The sequence below is a fragment of the Hibiscus syriacus genome, unplaced genomic scaffold (assembly GCF_006381635.1).
Source record: "Hibiscus syriacus cultivar Baekdansim isolate YM2019G1 unplaced genomic scaffold, ASM638163v2 tig00111542_pilon, whole genome shotgun sequence".
Classification (NCBI taxonomy): domain Eukaryota; kingdom Viridiplantae; phylum Streptophyta; class Magnoliopsida; order Malvales; family Malvaceae; genus Hibiscus; species Hibiscus syriacus.
In genome coordinates, this window is record NW_024063115.1 from 11,568 (window position 1) to 26,452 (window position 14,885).

Consider the following 14,885-nt stretch of genomic DNA (forward strand, 5'->3'; position numbering starts at 1 on the left):
AGGTAAATATAAGCGCTACCTATTACATTATATAAGCGCTACCTAGTATGTTATTGTACTTTATAATATTTCCGGTTAAATAATATAACATAACCGGTCTAAATTTTAACCGGTCACTTGTTTAACCGGTCACGCCGTATATTAGCCGTTTTTTAGGCGCCGCACCGCAGAACGACCCGATTGTTTGACTGCTGAGAGCCTGAGAAAATATAAATCTTTATTAGAATAAAAAGGAAAAACAAATAAAGTGAAGAGACTCGAAGAAAACTCGGTCTTCTAGTTTTTGGATCTGTTCAGTATCCATCTCTTGGAGAGGATTCAGTGCTTACTTTCCGAGATTTTTTTCAATCCTTGTTTTCTTGCTGACCAAACAGAAGTTTGAAGGACGAGGGTTCGATGACCGAAAAATCGTACGTATTTTTTCTCCGGTAAGTTTTAGTTGATCATTGATCTTGCGTTTCCTCTTCTATTGTCGTTTCTCTCTGTGTTCCCCCCTGGATCTGCATGCTTAATTAATGGAAAAGACAAACAGGCGAAAGAACTAGCGTTAGATCGATAATTGAAAAATACGAGTGAAGTCCTATGTTTCCTTTAGCAGTCAATAGAAATTTATCTTAGTTTAATCCTTCTTTCGACTTTACGAATAGTTTATAGTTCAAACAATTTATCCTGATTAGTACATCTATAAGCTCCTTTTGATTGCATTATGTCTCTGAAATTTCCAAGTAGGGGTGCTTATCGTTATGAGCTAGTTGATCGTGTGTTGGAAAGTGCTCAACTCGTGTTCCTTAAAATAATTGGTTGCTCGACTCAATTTGTTGCTTTTTAAGTTCGTTAAAATTTTACTCAGCAAAAAGCATGTTGCTCCTTAAGCTCGATTTCATATTTTCAAAGTCTAAACTCTATCGTAACAATCCACAAATACATTAAAATAATAAATAAGATTTATCTTTGAATAGTAAAATATTAAATATTTATAAAAAAAGTAAAATATTAATTAATAATTTAATATTTTTTGTTGTTTATTAGAAAACTAATAGATTAACCATTTATCATTTTTTTTATTTATTAGTAAATCATTAAGATAAATACTAAAAAATTATATAAAAAAGTTAACCAGTTGCTTGCAAATTTATCGAGTCGAGTTCGAGTTGGGCTTTGCTCGACTCAACTCGTTAAGTTCTCGAGTCAAGCTACAGTTCGAGTCTAGGTTTTTACCGAGTCGAATTCGAACTACTCACGAGTTGCTCAACTCATTAAGCACCTCCCATTTCCAAGTTATAGTTCTCTCACTTTAGTGAAGGAGTTTCATTTTGACTAATTCAGGGACTGGGGAACACAATGCAGTGGATGATATTAGCGTTTTAATCAGTTGACAATTGATCGACTGGTTTCTCAATGGGGCATGAACTTAAATCTTGGTTTCAATTGGATACCAGGAAACTGATATGGCTTATAGGAATAACCTTTTCCGTGATTGTAACATTCCAGTATCTTGAACTTCCATACGACAATGCTTTTCCGTCATCCAGTAAGGTTTCAGTAGAGGAACAAAGTAGCTTCTTAGATATCAGTCAGTCATCTGCCGAGTCTGGTTCGGACTTTAATGGTACAATTGCTGCTAATGGGACAGCTCAAGATGCTGAGATCTTTGAAGGGAAAGGCATAGGTTTCAATGATGATGTTAGATCAGAAGCAGATGTGGGCCCAAATAAATCTTTGGCATTTGATGAGGGTATCGGTGCTCCGAAGGAATCTTCAACTGCTGTACTGGTTGAGTCAAATAATAATACAATTGTGGAGTATGGTGAATGTTCCAAATCAGAGGAGTCTGAGAAGGGAGGTGATATCACAAGTTTAAACAATCTGAACCAAACTGGTGCTGCTAATGAAACTGCTAAATCGAATAACTATGGGGTGTCTGAAGATGGTTTCACACCAAAACTAGGCTTGGATAGATCTTCTATATCAGGTAAGGCTAGCATTTCTTCTAGAGACTCATCAAGAGAGTCACTGGTAAGTGCATTGTCCTCAGATACATGCTTCGGTACAACTAACACTACCTTAGGAAAAGATGTTGATACAAACGTTAGCATTCCTATTGTGACTTCCAGTTCCAGTATGCCTTCAGTGGAGCAACATGGGACGCCAAGTTTAGACAATAATGAGAAATTGAAAGAGATGCAGAACAATTTCACCGAATCAGGTGATGATTCTTCTCCCCCCAAAGCTTCCAAGATAGAGAAAAAGCCTGAGATGCCACCAGCAGTAACTACAATAGCTGATATGAATAATTTGCTTTATCAGAGCCGCATTTCATACGAATCGAAGGTATTCTCATACGTTTAGATTTCCATTATCACAAAGTGATAATTTAGTTCTATATTTTACTGTTTTTTTTTATATCCATGTTTGTAGGCACCAGGATGGTCTTCAAGAGCTGATAAAGTTCTACTAGAAGCAAGATTCCAAATCGAGAATGCACCCATTATAAAGAACGATCCCCAACTTTATGCACCTCTTTATCGGAATGTTTCTATGTTCAAAAGGTATTCTCTTTCATTTTTTAGCACTGCACTGAACTGTATTACTAGAAAAAACAGAGTACTTATTGAGTTGAGTGTGTTAAGTTTGCGGTGAACAGAACCAGTTATCAGTATACAACTACATAAGGTATAAACAATTTACATTATCATTTTCAGGAGCTATGAATTGATGGAAAGGACACTCAAAGTATATGTCTATAAGGAAGGGAAAAAACCCATACTACATATGCCGGTTCTCGAGAGTATTTATGGCTCTGAAGGATGGTTCATGAAGCAACTGAAAACTAATAAAAAATTTGTGACCGAAAACCCAAGCGATGCCCACCTGTTTTACTTGCCTTTTAGCTCTAGAATGTTAAAGAAAACCTTATACAATTATCACCGTCTTAAGAACTTCATAAAGAATTTGAAGAACTATGTGGAAACGATTGCAGAAAAATTTGTCACCAAAACCCCAAGAGATGCCTACTTGCCTTCTAGTTCAAGAATGTTAAACAAAACCATAGACGATTATGAGCCTGAAAGTCCTAAGAACCTTATACAGTATTTGAAGAACTACGTGGACACGATTGCAGCAAAATACCCTTTCTGGAATAGAACTGAAGGAGCTGATCATTTTCTGGTTGCTTGCCATGACTGGGTAATGCTATTCATTCTTTTTTTGCTTCTGGCCATTACATTTTTCACGGACTTTGAACTGTTCATAAATTTCAGGTAGTCCATCTATGATCTATTAGACATAGCACTAGTATATCTTAATATACAGGCCTGTGTATCTCTTTGTTTGTAAGCTTGCATGTCAATGGCAGCATGGTTTGATGTTTTTCATACACTGACGCAATGATTCTCAGTTTTTTTTTTACTGGAACTATCTTCTAACATGCACTACTTCTCTCAGGCACCATCTGAAACAAGGGAACCCATGGCCAATTGCATACGATCCCTCTGCAATGCTGATGTTACAGAAGGTTATATTTTCAGCAAGGATGCATCTCTTCCCGTGACATATGTCCGGAACCTGCAGAAACCTCTTGAAGACCTCGGCGGCAACCGTCCGTCTAATAGACCGATCCTGGCTTTCTTTGCGGGAAGTATGCATGGTTATCTAAGGCCGATTCTGCTAGAACAGTGGGGAAACAAAGATCCCGACATGAAAATCTTTGGCAAAATGCCTAATGTCAAGGGGAAAATGAACTACATTCAGCACATGAAGAGCAGCAAGTACTGCCTTTGCGTGAGAGGATACAAGGTTCACACTCCAAGGGTGGTGGAGGCCATTTTCTACGAATGCGTTCCGGTGATCATTGCCGACAATTTTGTGCCTCCGTTTTTCGAGGTTTTGAACTGGGAATCATTCGCCGTGTTCGTTTTAGAAAAGGATATTCTGAATTTGAAGAAGATCCTCTTATCGATCCCCGAAGAGCGGTATCTGCAGATGCATTCGAGAGTAAAAAAGATACAGAAACATTTTCTTTGGCATACCAAGCCTGAGAAGTACGACGTATTTCATATGATTCTTCACTCAGTTTGGTACAATAGAGTTTTCCAAATGAAATCCAGGTAAGTGAACCTCATATTGTTTACATAGATGATGAGATTTTGCTAGGGAATTTGTTCTCATTATTATTCCATAATTAAATAAAATATCAATCATGTTTTGGTTGGCCAAGAATAAAACGCAGCAGCCGATTTACTTCTAAACTAAAACCGCTAGCGTTTATTAAGTTTCTCGACTATTAAAAGTTATAAAATTGTCTTCTGACTATAGAGTGTTACTTTGTTGAGTTAATCGACTGTTAAAAGTTACAAAATAACTATTAAACTATTCATTATGTACCAAACTTGTTATTTTTCGTTAAAAAAATTTACGGTATTTTAAGTTGAATTTTATCCTGTTAAGTGTTAACTGTAATATAATCAAATATGATCTTATAATCTAAAACGATTATTATATCTCAATTATCACGTTAACATTCGATTTAAACAATTGTCAACGTTTCAACATAAAAGATAAATTAGAATATAATAAATAATAAGATAATAATTTTGTAACTTTTGGTTGACTAAAAATAGAAAGAATAATTAAATAAAATATCAATCACGGTTTGGTCGGCTAAGAATACAAAGCAGCAGCCTAAGAAACTGCACGTGATACAATATGAACTAATAAATTTATTAGTTTATTTTTTGAAACACCAACACAATGTTAACATGTGATACATTTAATAAATAGAAATAAACACGACAAATTTGATGTTACATAATCTTATTTTTATGTAGAATTTTGACATATTTAATTTTTTTTATTTTAAAACCCAATTAGCGTAGGTATATTTTTCTTAAATGACAAATAATAAATCTGCATGATAATTTTATAAATTCTAGTTGAGCAAGTTGATCTCTTTTAAAGTAAATTAATACTATATCTTATGTAATTGAGCTGTCTCTAATAATAATTGAAAAGGCTGTAGATTTTCTGGCACTGACAATCACAGCTTTGAATTATATACGTTAATTAAAATAAACTATAATTTAAACTAAACAAATTCTCCGCTGTATATAACAGCTGCGCGTGGTCCCTGTCCCCGCCATCAATAACATTTAGGGTGAATCATATATTTAGCACTTAAATTATCATCTTTGGTTCGTTTTTGTATCCAAACTTTTAATTATTTTCAAAACTATACTCAACATATAGTTTTTGTTTCATTTTAGTATTTGTCATTAAAAACTTAATGGACGGATTCGTCGGTCGTCGAATCTATAGTCTATGACCATCGCATCTGTCAACCAATGAAGCTTAAACTTTCTAACCCACACCTTTTTCGACCAACTGTACGTGATTTAAGTCTCTATTTCATTGGAAAATGCTTCAATCTCCCCAAATCGACGATTGACTCTTCAACTTCTTTATCATCTGATATTCGTCGTCAATCGTCCGATGGGCTTAAAACTGAACTATGATGGTCGACTCGTTATTCTCTTGTGGTCAACTGTTCGGATTGGTCGTCTGTCTATCAGAGTTATGCCTCGTTAGTTTGTCCGTTAAGTTTTTATTAATGGGGGTACTAAAACAAAACAAAAACTAAACATTATGTATGATTTTGAAAAAAATTGAACATTTAAGTACTAAAACATTCCAAAACTGATAGTTTAGGTACTAAATGTGTATAGGGTAAACTACACTAATAGTTATCGAATTTAAAATTGTTTTAGTTTAAGCAATGAACTTTAATTTGAGGTTCAACTAGGGCACTGAATAATTAAACCAATAACGATATAATGATGTAATATTTTCCCTCATTTTTCTATATAAAATCGTCAATTCTTTTGATCGTCACTGTTAATCAATCATCATTTATTATCGGTTGACATTTACGTCAAAATTGATATAAAAATATTTACATTTCACTCCTCTTTATTTGAGATTATTATTTTTTTGAATAAACTCACTAAAAGTGAATTAAAAACATCTAAATATCGATATTCTGATGCTTTGACCTCCCTCAACTATTGTCCAATGAGACTAGTTTTCGAGGTATATTGTTTTTCTTCTTGAAATAATCTTCCTCATTGTTTGAATTTTTGAATAAACACTTCAAATTCCATAAAGTTAAAAAAAACTCCCCTAAACCTCAAAATAATAATTTAAATGTTTTAATTTCATCTATTTTAAAGATTTTTGAAAATATAAAATGATAAAATGATAAACGATGATAAGACAAGTTCATTAATGAAAAATAGTCACAAAAACTTTAAAAATGAAGATTTTCTGGCGACGATTGAAAATACATAAAAAATCTTATTTTAGTAAAGAAGAAGATAAGATAAGCATGAATTAAAGTGACATCCATGATAAATAAATTGTTGTTATTTATTGAGGACTCGGGTTCGAGCACCATAGATGTCAGGGGTATGAGCGATCATAGTATCTTTGAACAAATATTACCATGTATTTACCCTAAATTATTAAAAAAATATATGAGATATTTTTTTTTTTAAAAATTCAATATTTATATTGGAGTGTAAAGTTCGATGGAAATCAACACATAATCTAAAGTTCAGTGACTAATAGTGAATTTACCCTAAATAAATCTTTCCTTCCCTTTTACTTCTCCATTTCCAGCTTGCATTAAAAGATTGGTCGGTCGCGCGTCATGAGCTTCAATCGCTCTTCACTGTCGCGCCTAATTAGGTTTAATATACAAATCGGTGCCTAAATTTTATAATCTTTATCAATTTAATACATGATCTTTTTAGACCGAATTGGTACATGAATTTTATAAAAAATCAAATTCATATCATACCCACCTGACAGTTTAACAATCAATTAAATTATTAATATAACATTAATTGGTCAAAATGTTGATAACGTGGCCATCTATGATTGGATGGTGAAATACCATATTAACATCATATACAATTTTGTGATAGTGATTTTTTTTCATGGTCTAGAAAATCAGATGCCCAAATGACGAAGTGACCAAATTAGTGTATCAATGTATATATTAAGGCTATTGCTTTTGGAAGAAAATCATGAAATTATAATTACTGCGACATAATTAAGTTGGTCAAATTCTAAATTTGCTCCCTAAACTATAACCCTTTAACCAAATATTCCAAAATGCTATCATTTTGTTGAGGTCTAATTTTCTAAAAAAAATCAGTCGAAAATAACTTAATTCAATACAAAGTTTGCATGTTAACATAATGTTTAAGGATTATTTAAAATGTTGATCCCGTCACGCTACTTCAGTGGAAAAAGAGATATTGTTCTTCATAAAGGTTTATGGTTCGAATAATTTTGTCAATATGGTATGTGTGTTGTTAACGTATAAAAAAGTTATAAACAAAGACTAACTTGTAATCGACCCAAACTATTCAAAAAAATATTTAAAAAGTTTACATCTTTGTGTTAATAATAATATATAATAATGTTTATTTTTTAATACAAATTAGATTGACAGAATAGGACTCCATCACTTTAAGTGAACAATGAAGGACCAAAATGTATTAAATTAAAATATGTAGGTTTTAATATCAAATTTTAGCATAGTGAAGGATCAAAATTACAATTTGACCCGTTAGGTTTAGTTTGATATTTTATTTTTATTTTTCAATTTAACAAACCTAAAAGGATAGAATATAATTTGAAATCCTATATTTTTCTTCTCACCAGTTTTTTCTCTCTCAAAGAGTCCAATGTTCTAACTCAGTGACTCGTTCGTGTCGGTCTTTATTTTCTGTCGCTCTCGGTGAATTGATTCAATGGCGCATCTCTTCAGAGATCTCTCACTCGGTCACTCAAAGAGAGAGTCGGCGCCGACGCCACCGCCACTGCACACTATGCCTCAACCAATGCCTAGCAGGCTCACCTCGACAGATCTCCAATCTCCACTCGGCCAACTCGCCTCTCAACTCACTGATTCCGACCTTAGACTCACTGCTTACGATGTCTTCCTCGCTGTATGCCGTACCTCCTCCTCCAAACCTCTATCCACTTCCGCCTCCTTCAATTCCGAGTCCCCCAGTCTAAACTCGCCTAGTGAAAACCACAACCACTCGCCTAACTCGTCCGCGTTGCAGCGCTCGCTTACATCAGTGGCTGCTAGTAAGATGAAGAAGGCTTTAGGATTGAAGTCGCCGGGCTCTTCATCGGGCTCTAAGAAGAGCCCGGGTTCTGGGCCAGGCTCGGGACAGGGCAAGTCTAAGCGGCCTCTGACCGTAGGGGAGCTTATGAGGATTCAAATGCGGATACCTGAGACCATCGATTCGCGAGTTAGAAGATCGCTTCTGAGAATCGGTGGTGGCCTGGTCAGCTCAATTTAACTTATTGTTATTTTTTTAAAAAAAATGGAATTTTGGTTGATCCGAATGTTTTCAATTACGATTTATTAGATCTAAATAATACTGCTTCTGAGCAAACCAATTTTATTTATTTATAATGTTAAAGTAGATGCGATTGGATCCTAATCCAATAGTACGATTATGACAAATAGTTACGATTTACAATCTAAGTAAATTTGATTCTATAATTTAATCCCGAATGATGGTATGATAATGTAAATTCTCCAGTGTTTGCGGAACTCATTAAGATTATTTAATTTAAGAAGAGAAATAGTAGGGCTTTGATGAACTTTATGATTCTTACTTGTAATTTTATTGGTGCTTAATTGATTTATCGTAACTGCTATGTTTTTTTCATTAGCATTGACTATGGTGGAATGATAGGTTGGAAGGCGGATCGAGTCAGTTGTTCTTCCATTGGAGCTATTGCAGCAGCTCAAGCAATCTGATTTTACTGATCAGCAAGAATATGTTGAATGGCAAAAGAGAAACCTCAAGGTTCTTGAAGCTGGTTTACTGTTGCATCCTCGTGTACCACTTGATAATTCAAATAATGCATCACAAAGGCTACGGCAAATCATCCATGCAGCCCTAGATAGGCCAATAGAAACGGGAAAGAACAATGAGTCAATGCAAGTTCTTCGCACTGCTGTTATGTCTCTTGCTTCCAGATCTGATGGGTCTTTTTCTGATTCATGCCACTGGGCTGATGGTATTCCACTAAATCTTAGACTCTATGAAATCCTTTTGGAGACATGCTTCGATATTAACGATGAGACATCTATTATCGAGGAAGTTGATGAGCTTATGGAGCATATAAAAAAGACATGGGTGATCCTTGGGATTAATCAAATGCTCCACAACCTCTGCTTTACATGGGTCCTGTTTCACCGTTTTGTTGCCACTGGGCAAGTCGAAATGGACTTACTATATGCTGCCGATAGTGAGCTAGCGGATGTAGCAAAAGATGCCAAGGCAACCAAAGATCCAGATTACTCCAAGATATTAAGTTCTACATTGACTTCAATACTGGGCTGGGCAGAGAAACGACTCCTTGCTTATCATGACACTTTTGATAGTGGAAATATCTATACCATGCAGGGAATCATTTCTTTAGGTGTATCAGCAGCTAAGATTTTGGTTGAGGATGTATCCACTGAGTATCGCAGAAAGAGGAAAGGAGAAGTTGATGTAGCTCGAAACAGAATTGACACTTACATCAGGTCTTCATTGCGCACTGCTTTTGCTCAGGCAAGTCTTTATATTCTTCTATTGGCCTGTTTATTGATGTTATGAGGGAAAAATTGAGTGCTTTTGCTATATATAGTGTCTGAATTGTCATGCATATGTACAAATTTCTTAGATGTATGAGACTTGGAATGTAACAAATGTAACATGTGTTTGAATACTCTTTCTCCTCGTAGTTCTCCTTTTAGTTGGTTTAATGACTACGCGAGTTGTTTTATAGATAATGGAGAAAGCAGACTCTAGCAGGAGAGCTTCCAGAAACCAGTTGAATCCTCTTCCTGTCCTTGCAATCCTTGCTAAAGATGTTGGTGAGCTAGCTGTTCATGAGAAGCAGGTTTTCAGTCCAATATTGAAGGGTTGGCATCCTTTGGCAGCAGGTGTGGCTGTGGCCACCCTCCATGTGTGTTATGCAAATGAGATAAAACAGTTTATATCTGGCATTACGGAGTTGACCCCTGATTCTGTTCAAGTACTGAGAGCTGCAGATAAACTGGAGAAGGATCTCGTGCAGATTGCAGTTGAGGATGCAGTAGACAGTGATGATGGTGGGAAGGCAATAATCCGCGAGATGCCTCCTTATGAGGCTGAAACTGCTATAAGCAATCTTGTTAAAGGGTGGATCAAGACAAGAGTTGACAGACTTAAGGAATGGGTTGACCGGAATTTGCAACAAGAGGTATGCGCTTACTATTCTTGTCATTTGGATGAAAATTTATCTGAAATTCGTATCTTCCGAATCTCAGTTCCTTTTGAAATTTGTTTGGCCATGCAACTGAGTAGCTATCTACTGAATTGCTGGTTCAGGTTTTTCTAAATATGTTTTTATTTATTATTATTATTACTGCTAAACAACACATTGCATGACACTAGGTCTGGAGCCCACAAGCAAATCAAGAAGGATATGCCCCCTCTGCTGTCGAAATTTTGAGAATCATTGATGAAACTTTGGATGCATTTTTTCAGCTACCAATACCAACACATCCTGCATTGCTACCTGATTTGATGGTTGGCCTTGACAGGTGTCTTCAATATTACATAACCAAGGCAAAATCGGGCTGTGGTATGTGCTTGCAAATATAATAAATGATCTCAATAAGGCAGATGAAGTTTTTAGAGTTTCTGACATTTTACCTTTTAATCTAACATGTAGGTTCACGCACTACATATATCCCCACAATGCCTGCATTGACTAGATGTGAGATAGGATCAAAGTTCCAAGGTGTGTGGAAGAAGAAAGAAAAGTTACAAAACTCACAGAAGAGAAATTCTCAGGTTACAACAATGAACGGAGATAATTCATTTGGGGTGCCACAGCTCTGTGTTCGTATAAATACATTGCATCGTATCCGATCTGAGATGGATGTTCTAGAAAAGAGGATCATAGCCCACTTGAGGAACTGTGAGTCTGCTCATGTGGAAGATTTTTCTAATGGTTTGAACAAGAAATTTGAACTAACACCAGCTGCTTGTGTGGAAGGGGTTCAGCAATTATCAGAGGCAGTAGCTTACAAAATCGTATTCCATGACCTAAGTCATGTTTTATGGGATGGTTTGTATATTGGGGAGCCATCGACTTCTAGGATTGACCCTTCATTACAGGAACTAGAGCAAAACTTGTTGATCATCTCTGACACCGTGCATGAAAGAGTTCGTACTAGGATCATAACTGATATCATGAAAGCTTCATGTGATGGGTTCTTGCTGGTTTTACTTGCTGGAGGCCCCTCTCGTGCTTTCACTCGTCAGGATTCTCAAATTATAGAGGATGATTTCAAAGCCCTTAAAGATCTATTTTGGGCCAATGGAGATGGTTTGCCTGCCGATCTCATAGATAAGTTTTCAGCTACTGCAAGAGGAGTCCTTCCCCTCTTTAGAACCGATACAGATAGCTTAATTGAGCAGTTCAGACGTGTGACCTTGGAGACATACGGCTCTTCTGCAAAATCTAGGCTTCCACTACCTCCAACATCAGGGCAGTGGAACCCTACTGAGCCAAACACTCTTCTACGCGTGTTATGTTACCGGAATGATGAGACAGCTTCTAAGTTCCTAAAAAAGACATACAATCTACCCAAGAAACTTTAGCTATCTTGAGTTTGATGTATATAGCAAACCAACGAAGGCCGCATATCGTGCAACAGTGAGCGCCTGCAATATTGTTCTTGTAATTCCATATATTTTCCGAGATAGATCCTGTCAAAAATGCTTAGCATGCCATACCGGGTTGGCTGCAAATGCCTAACGATGTTGCACTAATCTTGTGTAGTATAGCGGGAATGTTGGTGCTGAAAACCGGCCGCTTCTCACCAAGATGCAAAGTTGGGAGATAAAAAGAAACCATAGAAGCAGAGTATTTTCCAAGGGCTTGCCCATGAGGAAAGGTTGGTGCATAATATTTGATTATTACAAGATTCAATTATGTCAATATATGAGATTCCTTCAGCTCTAATCTTATCTACTCTTTAGAATTCTGGAGAACCTGTTCTTTTTCTTTGCATCATTGCTTGTTCATTTTGCTTTTAATTCGATCGATGCATTTGGCGATTGATTGATACATGTTTATAATTATATACAATTGTATTGTGTGAAATTTAGTGTTTGGTTATCCGTGTGCTTGTTTTCATTTTTGGGGTCGACTGATAATAAAACATAATACATACGATGTTTTTTTTAATTGAGACTCGTATAAAATAATAATTTTCCCCGACCAGACTGGGCCGACCAGGAGCCCCTTCCGATAACTTGTATCAGATGAAGGGTTGAGCTAGTCTAAGTTGCAAAATTCAGCTAGGAATGGCCACATCTGCTCCGGTGTTGAGCATTTTAGCTCCGCCATGGACTTCTCATTTTGGAACCCTCTTCATCCATTTGATGAGAGAGAGAGATGAAGAAACGGAGATGCGTTGACATACCATGCAAAGCGAGTAGTTTGATATCTAGTTTGATATCGTTTAAGCAAATGTATCATGTTCAAGTCTTTGTGTATGTATAAAATCTCAGCTGTCAGATTCACTCGTTAAAATCAAATGTACCACGTGAATCAGTTCGAAGGACAAAATCTTAGAACCGAAAGGATAACAAAAAAATAATAATAATATAGAAGTAATTGAGCTTCAGTATACTCAAGATTACTAAAGCAGCCTCGTCTTTATACTTCAATGTACTTTTATCTAGTGCCTTCCAGTCCTTTTATTGATTAATGTAGACCATCAGTCCAAATCCACTACATATTAAAACCAAAAGATATGCTAATATGTGATTAAGATAATTTTTTATATGAACAAATGAAATCACTACGTTTACAATTAAACCCACTTTATATGAAAGATTATTATATTCAACACTATCATACTATTATTATTAAGAAAATATTTAACAAATACGAATTAAATGATCTCTATAATAAATAAATTATTGTTATTATTTTAAATCTTGAGTTTGAGTACTATAAATAAAAATTATGAATATTTAATATTAAATAATTAAGAATTATATTTAAATAGATACAATGATATCAAACCTTGCATAAAAGTTAAAATAAAATGCAAGGTTTTGGCACATGGAAACCAGACAAGACCCAGCAGTACAACGTTAATTTAGAAGCAATAAACAAAACACAAACCGATAAAAACACAGCTATATCAACGTCTAGCTTTGACCAAGTGCAGCCTCTTCCATTTTCTTAGCCATGAATTGCAGAGTATCATCAATAAGAGAAACCAAGTCTTCCAATCTCAACCCTAGGATCGGATCGGAAACAAACGACCACTCGATCTTACACCCACCGCCTCCCGCCGGCACCAAATTGAAAGTGGCGACGTAGTTTTTGAACCCGATGTTATTTTCCAGGATCTCGTAGCTTAGCGAGTGGTTAATCGGATCGATGCTCAAAAGCTTCTCGTTGACCCAACCGCTCTTGCCTTCACAGTGACGGACCAGACCGGGCTGACCGGGAGTGCCTTCCTTCCGGTAACACGTATCAACCGAAGGGAAAAACTTGTCCAAGTTGCAGAATTCAGCTATGAACGGCCATATCTGCTCCGCCGTTGAGGCTTTTAGCTCCGCCGTGACCTTTCCTTCCCATCTCGACCCTGTTTCATCAGCCATTTGAGAAAGAAATGAAGATGCCGTGGTGTAGTACGCTAGTGGAGCGGCGTTTTATATACTAATATGGAAATTAAATTACATTACATGTAAGATCAACCAAAGGGTTAGTCTTGAAGTTTAGGGTAATTTAGGCTTTCTCGACTTGCACGTTACCATCGAGCTCACCACATAAGTGAAAAATCTATCGTCAGTGAGAGTCAATCTATTAATAATATGGTGAAGTATGCAAATAGTCATAGACTACTTGATATTGTTTTATTAAGTTACTCAATTATTAATAGTTATAAAATAGTTCTTTGATTATAGAATGTTGTTGCATTAAGTTCTTTGAATATTAAAAAGTTATAAAATGATCACTCGCCTATTTATTATTTTCTAAATTCTTCGTTTTCCGTTAAAAAATTAATGGTTGTTTAAGCTATAAGTTAATATGATTACTGAGATATGATAGTCATTTGAGATTCTAGGATCAAATTTTATCATATCACGATAAGTAGGTTAACGTTCAGCTGAGAATACGTCAATTTTTTAACAAACAATGATGAGTTTGAAACATAGTGAATAGCCGAGTGAACATTTTGTAACTTTTAACGACTAGTGACATTTTGTAACTTTTAATAGTCGATGGACTTAATAAAATAATATCCTATATTTAGGGACCATTTGTGTACTTAACCCTTAATAATAATACTTATAACAAAAAACAGTATCAGTAATAATAGATTTATTTATTAGACAAGTTATATGAGACAAATGTAATTTTGTATCAAATAATATTTATCATTATTATAATTAATTTCAAAATATTTTTTTATTAATTTTAGTTGTTAATTGAATTTAAATTTAATATTGAACACAATTTATTCAGTGATTTCATTCGTAAAATGGGAATAATATTTTCTTTAACGAATTTGAATTAAAAATTATATCCATAGAGTATAGAGTGTCTATTAATTGTCAATAACAAATAAAAAATTTAAATAAATATTATCTTATAATCATTTCACGTTAATAAAAAAATAATAATTAATCCTATCAGTTGATTTAGGAAATGTAACATTAGGTGCGTTAAATATCGTTATGGATTTAAATTGTAATCAACTAACTAATAAAAGAAGGGTAAACTACGTATTTAGT

General features: G+C 35.1%; 3 protein-coding genes across 9 annotated transcripts; 2 read left to right on the plus strand and 1 right to left on the minus strand.

Annotated features, from left to right (window-relative positions):
• Nucleotides 1-220: 220 nt before the first annotated feature.
• LOC120164704 (probable glycosyltransferase At5g03795) lies at nt 221-4,205 on the plus strand. Of its 5 annotated transcripts, none has more exons than XM_039174365.1 (5): nt 221-428; nt 1,327-2,331; nt 2,419-2,549; nt 2,703-3,186; nt 3,445-4,204. In XM_039174365.1, exons 2-5 carry the CDS (start codon nt 1,399-1,401, stop codon nt 4,108-4,110), a joined length of 2,214 nt encoding a protein of 737 aa, XP_039030296.1. In that variant the 5' UTR covers nt 221-428; nt 1,327-1,398; the 3' UTR covers nt 4,111-4,204. The 5 variants fall into 5 exon arrangements, with proteins under 5 accessions (XP_039030296.1, XP_039030297.1, XP_039030299.1 ...); XM_039174366.1 differs by having other exon boundaries at nt 221-410; XM_039174368.1 differs by having other exon boundaries at nt 221-410; nt 1,348-2,331.
• A 3,503-nt stretch (nt 4,206-7,708) lies between these two features.
• Nucleotides 7,709-12,246, plus strand: LOC120164744 (protein unc-13 homolog). Of its 3 annotated transcripts, none has more exons than XR_005519759.1 (6): nt 7,709-8,360; nt 8,778-9,644; nt 9,862-10,317; nt 10,512-10,701; nt 10,792-11,805; nt 11,908-12,246. XR_005519759.1 is itself a non-coding variant. In XM_039174408.1 (5 exons), exons 1-5 carry the CDS (start codon nt 7,815-7,817, stop codon nt 11,724-11,726), a joined length of 2,994 nt encoding a protein of 997 aa, XP_039030339.1. In that variant the 5' UTR covers nt 7,709-7,814; the 3' UTR covers nt 11,727-12,246. The 3 variants fall into 3 exon arrangements, 1 of the variants encoding a protein (XP_039030339.1); XR_005519758.1 differs by having other exon boundaries at nt 10,792-11,781; XM_039174408.1 differs by having other exon boundaries at nt 10,792-12,246.
• A 1,036-nt stretch (nt 12,247-13,282) lies between these two features.
• LOC120164727 lies at nt 13,283-13,790 on the minus strand. The gene has a single exon (XM_039174389.1). The coding sequence runs from the start codon at nt 13,746-13,748 to the stop codon at nt 13,290-13,292; it is 459 nt and encodes a 152-aa protein (XP_039030320.1). The 5' UTR covers nt 13,749-13,790; the 3' UTR covers nt 13,283-13,289.
• Nucleotides 13,791-14,885: the final 1,095 nt, after the last annotated feature.

Excerpts from the sequence above, each read along its gene's own strand:
- LOC120164704 (XM_039174365.1), top strand. The coding sequence starts at position 1,399 with ATGGGGCATGAACTTAAATCTTGGTTTCAATTGGATACCAGGAAACTG. Across the intron at positions 2,550-2,702 it reads AATGTTTCTATGTTCAAAAG|GAGCTATGAATTGATGGAAA; the intron begins GTATTCTCTTTC and ends TATCATTTTCAG. Across the intron at positions 3,187-3,444 it reads TGGTTGCTTGCCATGACTGG|GCACCATCTGAAACAAGGGA; the intron begins GTAATGCTATTC and ends TACTTCTCTCAG.
- LOC120164744 (XM_039174408.1), top strand. The coding sequence starts at position 7,815 with ATGGCGCATCTCTTCAGAGATCTCTCACTCGGTCACTCAAAGAGAGAG. Across the intron at positions 9,645-9,861 it reads TGCGCACTGCTTTTGCTCAG|ATAATGGAGAAAGCAGACTC; the intron begins GCAAGTCTTTAT and ends GTTGTTTTATAG. Across the intron at positions 10,318-10,511 it reads ACCGGAATTTGCAACAAGAG|GTCTGGAGCCCACAAGCAAA; the intron begins GTATGCGCTTAC and ends GCATGACACTAG.
- LOC120164727 (XM_039174389.1), bottom strand. The coding sequence starts at position 13,748 with ATGGCTGATGAAACAGGGTCGAGATGGGAAGGAAAGGTCACGGCGGAG.